Source organism: Rhododendron vialii, chromosome 12a (assembly GCF_030253575.1).
Source record: "Rhododendron vialii isolate Sample 1 chromosome 12a, ASM3025357v1".
Lineage (NCBI taxonomy): Eukaryota > Viridiplantae > Streptophyta > Magnoliopsida > Ericales > Ericaceae > Rhododendron > Rhododendron vialii.
Window position 1 is genome coordinate 6407337 of NC_080568.1, and position 15291 is coordinate 6422627.

At 38.4% G+C, this 15291-nt stretch overlaps 2 protein-coding genes across 3 annotated transcripts; both read left to right on the top strand.

Annotated features, from left to right (window-relative positions):
• Positions 1 to 207: 207 nt before the first annotated feature.
• On the top strand, positions 208 to 5654 carry LOC131310299 (nucleobase-ascorbate transporter 6-like). Of its 2 annotated transcripts, none has more exons than XM_058337242.1 (15): positions 208 to 409; positions 499 to 679; positions 1475 to 1572; positions 1716 to 1892; positions 1980 to 2080; positions 2242 to 2317; positions 2493 to 2552; positions 2642 to 2826; positions 3120 to 3216; positions 3758 to 3844; positions 4105 to 4163; positions 4273 to 4364; positions 4473 to 4550; positions 4661 to 4821; positions 5107 to 5654. In XM_058337242.1, the coding sequence occupies exons 2-15, from the start codon at positions 559 to 561 to the stop codon at positions 5323 to 5325; spliced, it is 1611 nt and encodes a 536-aa protein (XP_058193225.1). In that variant the 5' UTR covers positions 208 to 409; positions 499 to 558; the 3' UTR covers positions 5326 to 5654. The 2 variants fall into 2 exon arrangements, with proteins under 2 accessions (XP_058193225.1, XP_058193224.1); XM_058337241.1 differs by having other exon boundaries at positions 209 to 368.
• Positions 5655 to 11444: 5790 nt separating this feature from the next.
• LOC131310300 (uncharacterized) lies at positions 11445 to 14119 on the top strand. Its single transcript, XM_058337243.1, has 3 exons — positions 11445 to 11912; positions 12254 to 12402; positions 13807 to 14119. Exons 1-3 carry the CDS (start codon positions 11648 to 11650, stop codon positions 13915 to 13917), a joined length of 525 nt encoding a protein of 174 aa, XP_058193226.1. The 5' UTR covers positions 11445 to 11647; the 3' UTR covers positions 13918 to 14119.
• The last annotated feature ends 1172 nt before the right edge of the window (positions 14120 to 15291 follow it).

The following is a 15291-nucleotide window of genomic DNA, read 5'->3' on the forward strand; positions in this document are numbered from 1 at the left end:
TATTATACCGTTATATATATTGTAGGAGTACATTGTGGGAGGAAAAAGATTTCTAAAGGACTGGAGGAGATGCCTCTCAACTTTACCTTTGCGTGAGCGAAAGAAAAAGAAGGTGCACTGCAGACTGTATACCCAAAAACCCCATTCCAAAATATAATTAAAACTAAACACATTAATGCAACAGATTCCTTTTCAAAGGGCCATAGCATTGATTTCGGTTCCTTTCTCACTTTTGGCTCTGTTTTTGCTTTTTTTCCCTCACCCTTTCTTTTTCTTTTGCTTCTTTGGCATTTGCTTTACGCGTTTTGAAGCGGGTTTTAGCTCTCCTAGTGTTTCACCATTTGCATATATCCTAAGAATAGCTTTTGGTGAGCGAGAGATTTCTGGTTTTGGTGACAAATTCTTGAAAGTTTATATTCCTTTGAGAAATTTGGGTTTTGGGTTTTGTTGACAAATGTTTTGAATAAAAGGGTTTTGGGTTTTGTGACTGTTTTATAGGCATTTGAGTTTGAAGAGTGAGAGAAAAGTAAGAAGCAAGCAGGGGAAGAGAGAGAAGAAATGGCAGGAGGTGGAGGTGGAGGACACGCTCCGCCGCCCAAGCAGGACGAGTTGCAGCCACATCCGTCCAAGGACCAGCTGCCCAACATTTCTTACTGCATTACTAGTCCTCCTCCATGGCGTGAGTTTTCTCTCATTTACAGTACTTTATTTTCAATTTCAATTTCCTCATGTGAGTAAATATGTGTGTCTATATTGATAAATGCACAAATTCATGTTTGTAACTTATCCATCTGTTTCTCTTACAAACTGATTCAGAGAACTTTTGATTTATTTGTGTATGTTTTTTATGTGAATATATGAGCATGTTGTTCTTGTATTTCAATGATTTGGAAGTATTCTGAGTAGTGGCTGAGAGGCGTGTCTATAGCATGATTGTATATGTATTGCCATGGACGGATGATGGTATTTTTGTTTTTGTTTTTTTTGGTTTGGGGGGGTTGTGTAAAAACTACTAGAATTAATCCACCAACAAAAAAACTTGAAACGTTATCCGAAATTTCTACTATGCATTCCTTTATGTGAACAAATATAGCTGTAAAAAACGAGTAAGATTACATATATTCTCGTGCACGCATTTTAATTTAAATAAAAATGAGAGTATTGTTCCAAAGAATGGGTGGCAAACTTGATAATTTTGACAAGATTTGTAGCTAATTCTTAATAAAGAGGAATTTCTTCGAAATCTTTAGGTGGGGTTTGTCCCCTCTAGCCCCTCAGTGAATCGCAGTGGCCTTTAGTTTACATTTTCATTGAGAAAATCCTCTTTGTTTTGCTTGTATGTCGTTCCTTTGGCTACTGGATACATTCAACATTAACATGTATTTTTTCTCCTATTTCTCTACCATCTAACCGGCATATTTCTTTCACCAGTTAACCAAATTGTCCTAAAGAGTATGTTGTTGTCTTGATGTAGCCGAGGCCATACTTCTTGGATTCCAACACTACCTTGTGATGCTAGGCACAACTGTTCTGATTCCCACTTCGCTCGTTCCCCAAATGGGAGGAGGAAATGTAAGACTTTTGACAAGGACAAGAACAGTTTCACAAACTACTCTTGATACTTAATTTCATTATGTATTTTGCTATAACGGGGGGGTTATTCAAATTACTCGTTCCTTGTTGACCTAATTTTAACAAACTGTTGGCCTTCTCAGGAAGAGAAAGCAAAGGTGATCCAGACAATACTATTTGTCGCTGGTTTGAACACTCTAGCTCAGACAATGTTTGGAACCCGGTTACCCGCTGTGATTGGAGGGTCTTACACCTTTGTACCCACGACAGTATCAATTATATTGGCTGGACGATATAACAGCATTTTGGACCCTGTGGAGGTTGCTTGATGAACCCCACCCACTTCTGTTACAGCATGTCTTTCATATTTATGCAAATTTTATCCCTTTCCTGTGATGACTTTGCAGAAATTTGAGAAGATAATGCGAGGAACACAGGGAGCACTTATTGTTGCCTCAACTCTACAGATTGTCATCGGTTTTAGTGGTCTTTGGCGTAATGTCGCAAGGTAGGTTAAACTTTCTCGATGACAATTGGTTTTCTTTTAATATTTACAGTGCTATAGCAAGATTCAAGCAAGAGAGAGCCACTACTACTTGTGGAATTTTCTTATCGCAGTTCATTTGCGAATGTCTAAGTCACTTCATAATTTTTTGGTCATACTTCTAGGTTCTTGAGTCCACTATCTGTCGTCCCTTTGGTAGCTCTGACTGGCTTTGGGCTCTATGAGCTTGGTTTTCCTCTGGTATGCATTTAGGTGATTGCTTTTAGTTTTGGATGAAGAAATTTCAGCTAATAGATGTGCTTATTTATTTATTTATTTTTGATAAGTAGCTAATAGATGTGCTTATGGTTTATGACTGTTTCTCTTCACTATTCTGTGTGTTGTTGTTGGATGGTATTTGGCATTGGATGTGTAGGTTGCAAAATGCGTGGAAATTGGACTTCCCCAGCTTATCTTTCTAGTAATCTTCTCACAGGTAAGGGTCAAGTTTTGAATCATCCGTTGGTATAGAATCTCAACTGAGATTCCGGTGTAAATGGTCTTATACTACAATGTTTTATGCAGTACATACCTCATCTAATGAAAGGAGAAAGGCAGATCTTTGATCGCTTTGCTGTTATATTCTCTGTTACCATTGTGTGGATCTATGCGCATCTTCTCACTGTTGGTGGTGCATATAAGCATGCACCTTCAAAAACTCAAACAAGCTGCCGAACAGATCGTGCTGGTATTATAGGCGGAGCTCCATGGTAATTATTTTTCCTCTATAACTGAGGCTTGGAGATTCGTTGTCTGTTTGTTGTTAAGTAGTCGTGCTGTGGCCAACGTGTAACTGGAAATTTACTTTTTTGGTTTTGGGTGAATGAGGGGAAGTTGTAGAAACCATGAGTGCAAATATCAAAAGAGGGCATACCGTCTTGACCTATTATTGCTTAAACATGAAAAAAGCTTGTTGATTGCCACAGAAAGCTAGAACTAGGAGTATGTGATGGGATGACATTTTGGTTCATTGCTCACGTATTGTAGTGCTCTTTGGTTGCAGGATAAGCGTTCCTTATCCGTTTCAATGGGGAGCCCCCACGTTTGATGCTGGGGAATGTTTTGCTATGATGTCTGCTTCATTTGTTGCTCTTGTTGAGGTTTGTTCACTTTTACTCGTGCTTAAAATAAATTCTCAGTGCATTGTTGAATTTTGTGTTTCAACCGGTTCCTGTTTACATATCCCCCAAACTGAATATCCGGTTTGGTCCTAAAAAAAAGCCAAAACCTGGACCGAACCGGACCAGACCGGTATCACCCTTACTCATAATCTCATCTACTTGTCATTGTTCTCGTGTAGTTTTGCTTGCATGCTGTTATGGGGTAAAATTCTTGTATCGTTATGGTAGATTTTACCCAAGATCTTATGGACTTTTGAAGCAAGAGCTTCCTATAATTACCTCGTCACATATAAGCAAACAGTTTTCTTATTCATCATGAGTTTTCTCGACTACAAAAGAAAAATTGCCTTTCCTCATGTTTTCTTACGCTTTCTTTTGTATAATCCGTATTTCGTTGTTTCAGTTCTTTTGAGCTAGAAATCTCTTCAGGTTGGTTGCTGTTGCTTTAAGGTAGATATATATTGATGTCTAATCTGAGTGAATTTACAAGAAAAAATTCATGTTTTCTAAATGTCGACAGTCCACTGGTGCCTTCTATGCTGTGTCAAGGTATGCTGGTGCAACTCCTATTCCTCCTTCCGTTCTCAGTCGTGGCGTCGGTTGGCAGGTAATTTTGCTTATGAAGAATGATTGTTTGTGCTCTATTTTGGCCTCATTAACACATTACTATATGCTTTAGTATGAAGGAAAGAATTCATGATTTTTTAAAACATTAAACACATACTATAAAGCAGTAGTTTTTCAACTTCGGCTTAGTGCAGTTCCCGAACTAAGAAAGTAAATTTCCAATTGGAGTAAATGATATCTGATAAACTCCTATAGGTTCTAATTTGCTTTCCTTTTTGTTTTCATTTTTGGTGGCCTAAGGGAGTGGGCATATTGTTCTCTGGAATCTTTGGAACTGGGATTGGGTCATCAGTATCTGTGTAAGATCCTTATGCTGAAAATCCACGAGTACTTAGAAATTTTATTAACACCTTGTTACAAAATTTCTACAATTGATAAGCATGAGAGCCTTGTTTGTTTCCTAAACAGTGAAAATGCTGGTTTGCTCGCATTGACACGTGTCGGCAGCAGAAGAGTTGTGCAGATTTCTGCTGGCTTCATGATATTCTTTTCCATACTTGGTAATTATCCACATTTCACGTCCTAAGCATTTCAACACATGCATGGAATTGAGTAGATATGCGTCTATCTACGGTAGAACATTTTGTTAACATACATGGTTTTTTCAGGGAAATTTGGAGCTGTTTTTGCCTCAATTCCGGCGCCTATCATCGCAGCTTTGTATTGTCTTTTCTTCGCCTACGTAGGTTAGCGTTTGGAACCACGATTTAGGTTTTCCTCTGTTTGTTTTGTTGTGTGTTAAATTATGACTTATTCAAGTGTAACAATTATCCTTACATTGTTTATGTATGGACAGGTGCTGGAGGTCTAAGCTTCCTACAGTTCTGCAATTTAAACAGCTTCAGAACCAAGTTCATACTTGGGTTCTCAATTTTCATGGGCTTCTCAATACCCCAGTACTTCGACGGGTATACGGCAGTAAACGGCTATGGTCCTGTCCATACTGGAGCTAGATGGGTATTTCCTTTCCTCCAATCGCTCGCTTGAATTGTTTTCATTTTCTGTTTGTCAATTTTGCGAAGGTCCAGAAAATTGTTTGGCAAACTTTTTCCAGGGAAAAAAAAATCCTGAACTCAAACCACTGTCCCATAACACGTAATGTTTTCCAAATGTTACATATACAATGGGGCAATAATGATTGTTTACAAACTTTTCATTAGTACTAGTGTTTCCGAAAAGAAGACAGTATAAATAACAAACTGGTTATTAGGCTAACCAAGCATATGACTTCTTATTTGGCAGTTCAACGACATGATCAACGTGCCCTTCTCATCGAAGCCATTCATTGCCGGTTTCTTGGCTTTATTTTTAGACGTCACGTTAAATCGGAAAGACAACCCGACCAGGAAGGACAGGGGAATGCACTGGTGGGACAGGTTCCGTTTGTTCAAGACCGACACGAGGAGTGAAGAATTCTACTCTCTTCCCTTCAATCTCAACAAGTTCTTCCCCTCGGTCTAATATCCCCATTAGCTCATCGTGGGTATTTCTCCAGTGATCCCATCTGCTTCTTTTTCTTGTGCCACCCTATCCTTTTTGGGACAACAAAGCAGTATAGATGAATCTGTGCTTTTCTGAAGCACTCCTTTTGAGTTGTTTTCTCCCTCTGTCAAGACTCAAACTGGTGAAATGTTGCATGGGATATGACTCATTTGGCATAGTGTAAATGGCTGTTTGTTTTTAACTTTAAAAAGTTTTATAAGAGCAACATTCCCTACAGAAGTGGATTTGAGAATCTGTCTTTTGGATTTTTTGAACAAATTTAACATAGTTGTATGGTGTTTGTACTAGCTGTGAAGTCTTGATTTGGCTCAATACTTGTCCAGGCCCATATCATAGCACTGGACAAGATACAATCCACCTTCTCATCATGAGAGATCTCATCAAAGGGTTCATTTTCCAAGCAGTTCAAAGAGATACTCCCTCCGTCCCAATTTGTTTGTTCACTTTTTGACTTTTAAGTGTCCCAAAATATTTGTCCAATATGAGTTTGACTTGTTAAAATTTCCTTAATGCCCTTTCTCTTTCAAAGAAATAATGCATTGGAGAATGTCCACTCCCATTTAATGCTAGGAAATTGAGGCGTATTCTTGGAAAATCAAAACTCTTAAAGAGCAATCATTATGTTCCCTTAAAAAGTTGATTTTTCAAAAATGGATAAACAAATCGGGACGGAGGGAGTATTAGCAAGTGCCTAGAAGCATTGCTCTAGTTTCTTACAAGAGATGTAGACTACTTCTTAAAAGAGGGGACGTTTCCACTAAGTTAGAAGTTATGGACTACTTCTTGTACTCCATCTGTTTGCATTTGTTAGTTTGTTTTTGAAATCTGTGTTATTTTTTACTGTTTATATATTTTAATATGAATTTTAAAAAATATGCAATATAGATTTTGTTTGGCAGATCTCTATTAGTTTTATTATACGAAGTTCGCAAAATCTTGAAAATAATTATAAATTGAAAGATGTAAGCAATCATTAATGGCACATATTTTAAAAATGAACCAACAAATGTGGACTGAGGTATTAGAACTTTGTAGTCAAGTTGTTTCTACTAAACTAAAAGTTGTAGAAAATGTGTTGGGTGTTTTAGTTAAAAATGTGTTGGATGTTTTAGACTTAGTTTAGTTATAAACAACTCACCTAAAGCAAAAAAGTTGTAGTGCTAAAAATTTAGCAAAACGTGTTCCGCTTTTCCCTCTTAAAAAATAAGTACTTATTTGCAATTTTGAAGCTTAAAAATAATAGGTTTACTGAAATAAAAAAATATGCAATATAGATATTATTTGATAGATTTCGATGAGATCTATCAAACCCTGTTAAAAAAAAAATTAAAAATTATTTTTATGAACTCATTATTTTTAAGCTTGAAAATAGGTCCCATTTTTTAATTTATTATTTGAGAAAGTGGAACGGGGCCGAGTCGTGTTCGCTTGTGAAAGGGGCGTGTCCATAATTTCGTTCATAAATTAGGGAGGTAAATATCCTGTCTAAGATCTAAACACAGATTAATACAACCGGTAGAAATGACGGAGATAACTAGGCACTAGGGCCGGAAAGCCTTACGGCACATGATTTTTGGGACAAAGGAGATCGGACTCCGATAAATAGTTACTAGTTAGTGCTAGAGAAGACGACATTCCAGAAGCATCTTGATGAACTGCCCAGCCTGTTTGTCAACAACCATCTAGTAACGATTGTTTCTTCCCGCTCCATAAGCTAGAACTCTCAACACTTGTTAGAGAAGTGGTAGAAACAAAGGAAGATAAGTGCCTTGTATAGTTTCAAAGTTTTTCTCATGAATAGTTTCGATATGGATGATTTGCATATGATTGGACTTGAAAAGAAATTAGTTGAGGTGGTAACCAAAAAAATTCTAAATACACGCATATGAATATATATGAGAATTCCTCTGGCATGGTATTGAGAGGCAGGGCCGCATGATCCTTTATGCCTCTCTACCGAAGGGGTTTTCCGGCCATTGAATTTAAAATATAAAAAAAGAATCACACAATCTAATAGCTGGAAAACCCCTCGGCATAGAGGCACATGAGTTTTCGGCAGGCTAGAGACGGATTTAGAAATTTGCACTAGTGGGAGCACACTAATTAGTAAATTTAACTTGTACATTTATAATTCCTTAATTAATGCATTTTTTGCGGTAAAACAACAAATTGACGAATATATTTGTAATTTCATCTTATAATTAGCAGAAAGGAATGAGCTTGCACAAAAAGATATGATGGTATGAAAATTTACCACTCAAAGAAATACATCAGACAAATATCCTCGTAATAGAAGTCTAGAGTAATTTTATTGGAGCAATACTATCACAAATTTTCATATATAATTGAAATTCTTAAGAAAATTGATTCTATAATTTTACAAAGTCGAGTGGGGCACGGCCCCCACTTGTATCCGTCCCTGATTTTTGGCACAAAGGAGATCCAACCCGGTTTGGAGTACTCTACAATCATGTTGAGCATCATCTTCCATCTTTACCAATAAAGCTGCACAGTAACCAGTGTTCGTTCTCATTTTATTTTGTTCTTCTGCACTAATACCCTTGCAAAAGGAATTTTTGGGGGTTATCATTCCCTTGAACTGATGAACCACTAATCCCGTAATTCACAATGATTCCTCTTTGTTTAAATTTTCTTTTCCTTGCTTTTCCACTCTTTAGAATGTAATTTTTTCGAGATCACCACCAATGAGTTGGAATGAGTTGACCCCATCATGTATTATTAGAAACTTTTTAAGCTGATAATGTAGAGTATATGATCCACATATCAGAATATAATCCCTTATTTTTTCCCTCTATAATCGGATGTCTCGGTCAGCTTGCATGCACCTCGACTAATGATGTCAGGGTCTTGAAGTTACTAACCGGGCAAATCCTCCCGTGGCCTCATGCTAGGTTTGGAATGTTTGCCATGAGTGGTTTGATCCTGTAACCATATGAAAGACAAGCACTTATTAGCTCTCTCATGTCCATTTGGCTTAATCCCTTGGGTTCATGTCAAAATATAATCCGATCTTAGTCAAAGAGAAAGCACAGTATTCCAGAAGTCAATTTTTTAATGTAATCATTTTGTAATAGAAGAGATCAAGGGGATTAAATTATTTTATGGGGTTTTCAATATAGCATGCTGAAATATTTGGTCTTCTTTGCAAGATTAGTCCCATACGGATTATGAAGAATCGATTCTTTTTTAAGGTTAAAAGAAAGGGGCAATGGATCAGAGATGCTTCATTATCTACTTGAGGACTATTGCATATAGAAGAGTATCGAAAATGTTTTTATACATATGTTTCTATGCAATTTTAGCGATCGCACAAAAAGACTCTTCTTGTGGCTGAATTGCACGAGAACAGAGATATGTAGGAAAACGGGTCAATGTGATGTGGTTATTTATCATTTCATTTGAGTTTGATGGTGTGTTCTTGAAGAGTCCCATTTTAAGAACAAGAAGAAGTTTTCTATCCAAAAAAAAAAAAAAGAAGAAAGGGGTAAAGGAACCTAAAAATAAAAGAAGGGTTTACCACTTTGTACCCATAGATGGTCTTGTTCGTTTTGAGGTCTCAAAATCCATGGGCACGGTCTTCAATAATTTTTTTTTATCTCCCTTGCAGCTTGGTCCGAAGAAGTTACAAAATTTCAAACTTAGAACATCTGAGTTTACAGTTCATCCCTATTACCACTTGAGCTATCTCTTGGCGTTTCCTAGAATTTTATGCGTGTTAGATTCAAATTCAAATCAGAGGTGTTAGCCACTCTCCAAGTTAATCTTGACCACTCATTTTAAAATCCTTGGTAATATTATGGGTTCTTTTTCTAGGTACCAAGAATTGCTCCTTGTGGGAAGAATACGGAGAGAGCAACTTCAAAATCATGTAGTACTACTTTCCAGAAGAAAAAGGACAAAAAAACCCATTTGGAATACTTCCCAAGAAAACTTTACTAGTGTTCGTTTAGGTTCGAATGTTTCAAAAGCTAGGTTGTGGACATATACAAAACCTGCCCCACAAGGTACTACATGTGAACAAAGAACCATAATGATTGAGAATTCCCTACATCAAAAACTTTCCAAGCAGTAGAGGAGTGAGTATTCATTGTTAATGAAGCACCGCTACATAATACTTTGCGGGTTGTGAGAGCCACACACTCGGTGAGGAAACTTGTAGTGTGCCGAATCCGGTTCAACTGTTGGGCCGAACCCGCCATGCTTTAGGCTTGCCAAAGCTAGTACCCCAAGCCCCTAGAGGCAAGATGGGCCGAATGTAAGTGGGCTGTGGCAACAAACCGACCCGTTCCTTCTGGTCCAAAAGGGGACCTAGAACCCTGATTAGAAAGTGTCGGTCTTGACCGACGGCATGCCCGACCCGGATAAGGATCCGAGAGTCAATTGTAAATATTTATGGTACCACATTCCAGGCTCATGGGATCAACCATGTCCATATGCTGGCCAAACGTCACCATGATGTCATGACCGAGGCGATTACACGTGAAGAGGATAAAACTTAAGAGAGGCACCGCTCCTAATCTGAGATCTTTTATTCATTTCTCCATTCTACTTCAAGTACTGATTTAGGCATTGGAGTGCCTCTTGAATGACTCCAGCTGGGTAGCACTAATGGTTGTTCATTTTACAGGCTAAACTCGATCTAGGAAGGAGAGGGAGGCGTTCGGATCTATCCATAGAGTGATCTCAAATCCCCACCTCCACAGAAAATCATCCAAATGTATAATGAGAAGACTCCTGAAACATCATGTGGCAGAACTCGAGAACCAAGTAATAGTTTTTCCACGGTAGAGAAATGCAAGACCCCTCCTCATTGAATACAAATGAGTGCTTCACCAGACAGTCACAAGAAGTTAAGACACTTCCCTTCATTTAATATATTACAGGTTGTAGTCCCCTACAAGATTAGGCAGCTAGTAGTCCAATCATCATTTAATGTATGATCCAAGACCACACAACACCTCACATGGGTTTTCATAGGGCTATCAAGGGTTTACACATGTGAATCATAGAAGGAAATTTTGAGAAATGGGAGCTCAAATAGGTTAAGACTAATCAGGCTTACCAGAGTCATCAAATTTGGAACTCAAAAGCTGTAGTGGGTGTTTGAGTTGCTTTGTCATTGCTGAAAATGTTTGAATTTGAAATTTGTTCAAAAAAATGTCAAAAAAACAACTTTAGCGGGCCTAAGTAGAAATTGTCTTTAAAACTTTTACCCTAAAATTATTTTAAAACGTGTTTATTAAACATGGTTTGACGAAATTAGTTGGGAGAGAGATTACGGGGAGAGAAGAACTGAGGGAATGCAAAATAGGGTCAACTCTAGTATCTAGCATTTAGTTCGATCCAATTTTGGGCTTTTTGTGGGTTAAAAGACTTGATTTTAAAAAAGTAATCAAAATTATTCATTTCTTGGATATGCAAAGAAGACAATCAACGTAAGAATAATTTCATCGGAATTTTGGTAGGTACGTGAACCTATCACTTTCGTGCAATAGAACTTGGACGATTTAGCGTTCATATAAAATTTGTCCACTCTCTCCACGTGAAAACTCCCTCCCTCTCTCTCCACGCGATCAGGAATTCAAACCCGCTTGTGATTGTATTAATCTTCGCTATTCAGATGGTGACATATTGGTTCTTGTAGGTTAATGTCTACCTCAAGGACACCTCCCAGCCAAACATTCCACAATAATTACAAACCTCTATGGTCACACCCGTCACCCCCAATAGGACTTGGCAGCATCCCCGGGTGGAAGCGGTGTCATCCGGCGGCTTATATTGGCAATCGACGGCTCGGATTTTAATCCGAGCAATGAACGATTCAAATTTTAATTTTTATGTGCTTGAATTAGATCCGAATCGTCCATGCCAAGATGAATGGCCGGATCATCCGCTCGACACTGCTGCCAAGCGAGGGCGCTTGGCAGCATCTCCCATTCCCACCCAATAGGGGTCGCGGTCTTTTCTTAACCATTATTCTTCTCCCCCCTCCAAAAAAAAAAAAAAAAACTAGTTTTGGCCAAAACTGGTCCTTTTAAAATGAAAAGAGAATCAGAGATACTAGAGGTAAGGCGTGCCCTGAACGGCATGCTTGACCCATACTATATTTTACCATTTCCACTGGCCTCTACTGTCAAAACAAAATGGTTCCTCCTTATCTCTCTCTTTCTTCTTCTTCTTCTTCCTCATTCATCTAGAGAGACAAAAAGAAACAAACAGAGAGAGAGAGAGAGAGAGAGAGAGAGAGAGAGAGAGAGAGATGGGTAATTGCCAGACCATTGATGCAGCAGCACTGGTGATACAACATCCAAATGGGCAGACAGAGAGGAAGTACTGGACCGTGTCAGCTAGCGAGGTGATGAAACTGAACCCGGGTCACTACGTTTCTCTTATAATCCCGTTGCCCGAAGCCTCCGACGAAGAGAAAACAACTGAAAAGACCGTGAAATTCACCCGGGTCAAGCTTCTCCGGCCCAGTGATACCCTCGTTCTTGGCCGGGCTTACAGACTTGTCACTTCCCAAGGTTGGTTTGTTTGTTTGTTTTAAAAAAAAAAAAAAAGTTTTTTTTTTCTAAAATTGCTGGTCAAAGAAAAAACTTGTTTTCTAAATTGGGTTTTGTTTATAGAAAAAAATAATCAAAGAAGAGAAGTTGTAAAATCCTTAACCATGTAAGTTTTGATAATTTTTCTGCATAATCTTTAGACATTAGGTTGTGTGAATTACTTAGAAAAAAAGTATTTATTTTTTGAATTAATTGTAATGTATTTTGAGAGAATGATCTGTCTCGTAAAGTGGAAAATAAGTACTTAAAGAATAAGAACCTTAACGGAATATGGCTTAACTTAATTTCTCTGTTTATTGCAGAGGTTATGAAGGTGTTGCGGGCCAAGAAGTATGCAAAAACAAAGAAAAACCAAGTAGAATCAAGTGAGAAGTTGGAGATGGATCCAGAGAAACAGAGTTCAAATGCTGAGGCAGGGGGAGGAAAATCTGAGTTGGAGAAAACCAGTCAGGTATAATTGAATTCGTCATTCACTGCTGCCAGTTAGCCACTACCCATGTGGGAATTTTTTTCTTTTCTATGTGATTTCTGCACTTATTAAAACTTGTATACTCCATATATCACGGTTTGAAATATCGGTGATACCTAATGTATAGATAGGTATAGGGTCCCCGTTATGGCTGAAATTGAGGTTCGAAGGAAAATCGCATATTTAACGGTGTTAAGTAACTGTGCCGATAGGCCCGACACCTTTACTTAATAGGGGTTACTGACCAGTATGGCCGTGACGGGCCGTTTCGGGAAAAATATGGCCGTTAGACCCGTTACCGGCAAAATATGACCATTACGGTGTGGGTAATTTTTTCCTATATTAGTGCGAAATTTTAAAAAATTCACGTCTCTGATTATTGATTCTTAAGAGTCCTCAACAGTGCAAGTGGCAAAGGAATCTCCCACTCCAGCTCATAAAAACTACTTAGTTACACTACGACTGTTAGAAATTGCGATATCACAACCGATACTGTTATGGCGACTGATATTGCGCTACCGCTGTTGCACCTAGAAACATGATATCACAACCGATACTGTTATGGCGACCAATATCTCGAAGCATGATATACAGACACTCTAGTCAGTCATTTGTACGGACTTCGAGTAGGTGCTGTGCAGTGAGCGCACCATGTTGCGCACCTCCAAGCTATCGGATCGTGCATCTGACTGCTCGGTTCTCATCTCGGCAACTAATGATTGAGAGCCGTTCATTGCTGAGATGAGATCCAAGCCGTTGAATGTACGATCCGACAGCTTGGAGGTGCGCAGCACCATCCCCAACTGCATTTGTACTTGTTGAAATACATCCTCTAATCATGAATTTTGAAGAGAAATTGGTGCAGAGAAAGAATTTGACAATATCTGGTTTTCTATTATTTTCCATTCTCTTTCAAAATATCTCTTTCTATTATTTTCCATTCGCGTTGAAATTTCTCTACAAACTCATGACCAAACACAGCCTTCGGCTTATTCTTTAAATTTTTGTTTCTTTAACAAAAGACACCCATAATAGCACAAAAATTTACGAAAGTTGAGCTGTGATAAGCCTCCCATGAAGCACAAATCCTAGGTGGTAACTATATTGGTGGGGTGACGGTTGATGGTTGTGATTCGATATTTCACCTTTAAAAAAAAAGAGAAAAAATAGTTCACTGCACCGATGTTAGTTTCAGGGATCTCGAAATTAGCCGACATTAACTGATTCCCATTGACCTTATAATAAATCGTTTTTCGTTCACTTTTGCTGTTTGGTCTAAGAAACACCAAAAAAAATGCATGAAACTAATTGGCTTCCAACCGCAACAAACTGATCGTTGATTATCGATCTACATTAAGAGATGACTCATGATGCTGAAATTTGCAGGCAATGAGACACGAAAGACATCGGCAGAGGAATGGATCAACGAATTCTGCTGCGGCTCGGGCAAGATCATGGCGTCCGTCCTTGAACAGCATCTCTGAGAGTGGAAGCTAATCCCAATGTTGGTTTTGTTTTCAGAATCCAGAAAACAGTACAGAAAAATGTACTATAATAAAACTTCTTTCGTTGTTGGAAAACAAACCCTTTAAGCATGAAAAACCTTAAACGGCAAGTAATTCCTTGGTAATTGTCATCGAGAATTTGAGATTTCCAATACCATCGTCAATCACAACAGTTGGGTGTCACCTGTCTTCAACTATTGTTGCCAATTATATATATATATATATATATATATATATATATATATATATATATATATATATATATATATATATATTTTATTATAAATAAGGAACAGCCCTACAGCCGAACCATAATTGGAACCGACTGTGCAACCCAAATCTCGGAAAAATTAGCGCGGCCACACTAGTCACGGCCTCCCACTTACTATCAGGGTACTCACCCGGTGGGGAATCGAACCCCTGACCAAAAAGAGTAGTTGCAAAGTCAAGTCATTCCCCCTTGCCACTGGGGCAACCCCTGGGTGCGTACTAGTGTGTTGGTCTTGTGGATGAGTTCTACTTTATTGAAAAGGACCTGGCTTCCTTATAATTAGACTGCAGAAAAGTCTTTGTAATTTCATCTAGGTTGTCCATTTCGGTAATCAATGGTTTAAATTTAAAAAGATAAGTACTTCCTAAGAAGGAGAAGGAAAAACTTTCAAAATTAAATCTAACTCCAGCAACCTCCTTACGGTTTAATAATTTTACGACAGGTTGCGCTCACCCACCTAACTGCGCTGCTTGCTTGTTGAGGATCAACTCTTACAGCTTTTGTCAAGTGTGCTGTTAGGGCGTAATCGTAAGAAACACTTTTGTATTTCATACTTGTAGTTCTGCTTCTTGCTCTAAAAATGAAGAAAGACTTGTTGGAAATCACCAGTTGGTCCGACCAAGAAAAGCATGGAAGCAGCGCCACTTGGAGGAGAGAGCTATAGATGAGCCGGACGTATCAGTGGATACTGCTCGTGACACCTGATATTAGTGCGGCGAGAAAGAAACTGTATGCATGAGAAGCCGTCCATTCCCTATAATCTGTATGAAAACTTTTGAACGACCAAGAGCATAAAGACGGCTCTCTGCAATCTAATCAGGACAGACTGCAGAGAAGCCCGTTCTATTGAAAAATTCCTCGGTAAATGAAAAAAGAGTGTGGATATTTGAACTTTTTGTGGTCATTACCAAGATCCCGCAATAGGATCTTATTCTGTGTCGAGCTTTTTCCTTTTCCATTGTTGAGTAAAAACCATAGGATAACTTGGCAAATTCGGAAAATTCACATCTCCCCGGTCCTCATTGGTTGAAAGAATAAAAGCAGGAGAATCATTCTTTGCTGCTGAAGCACCGAATAACCACTTATAGAAGCGGA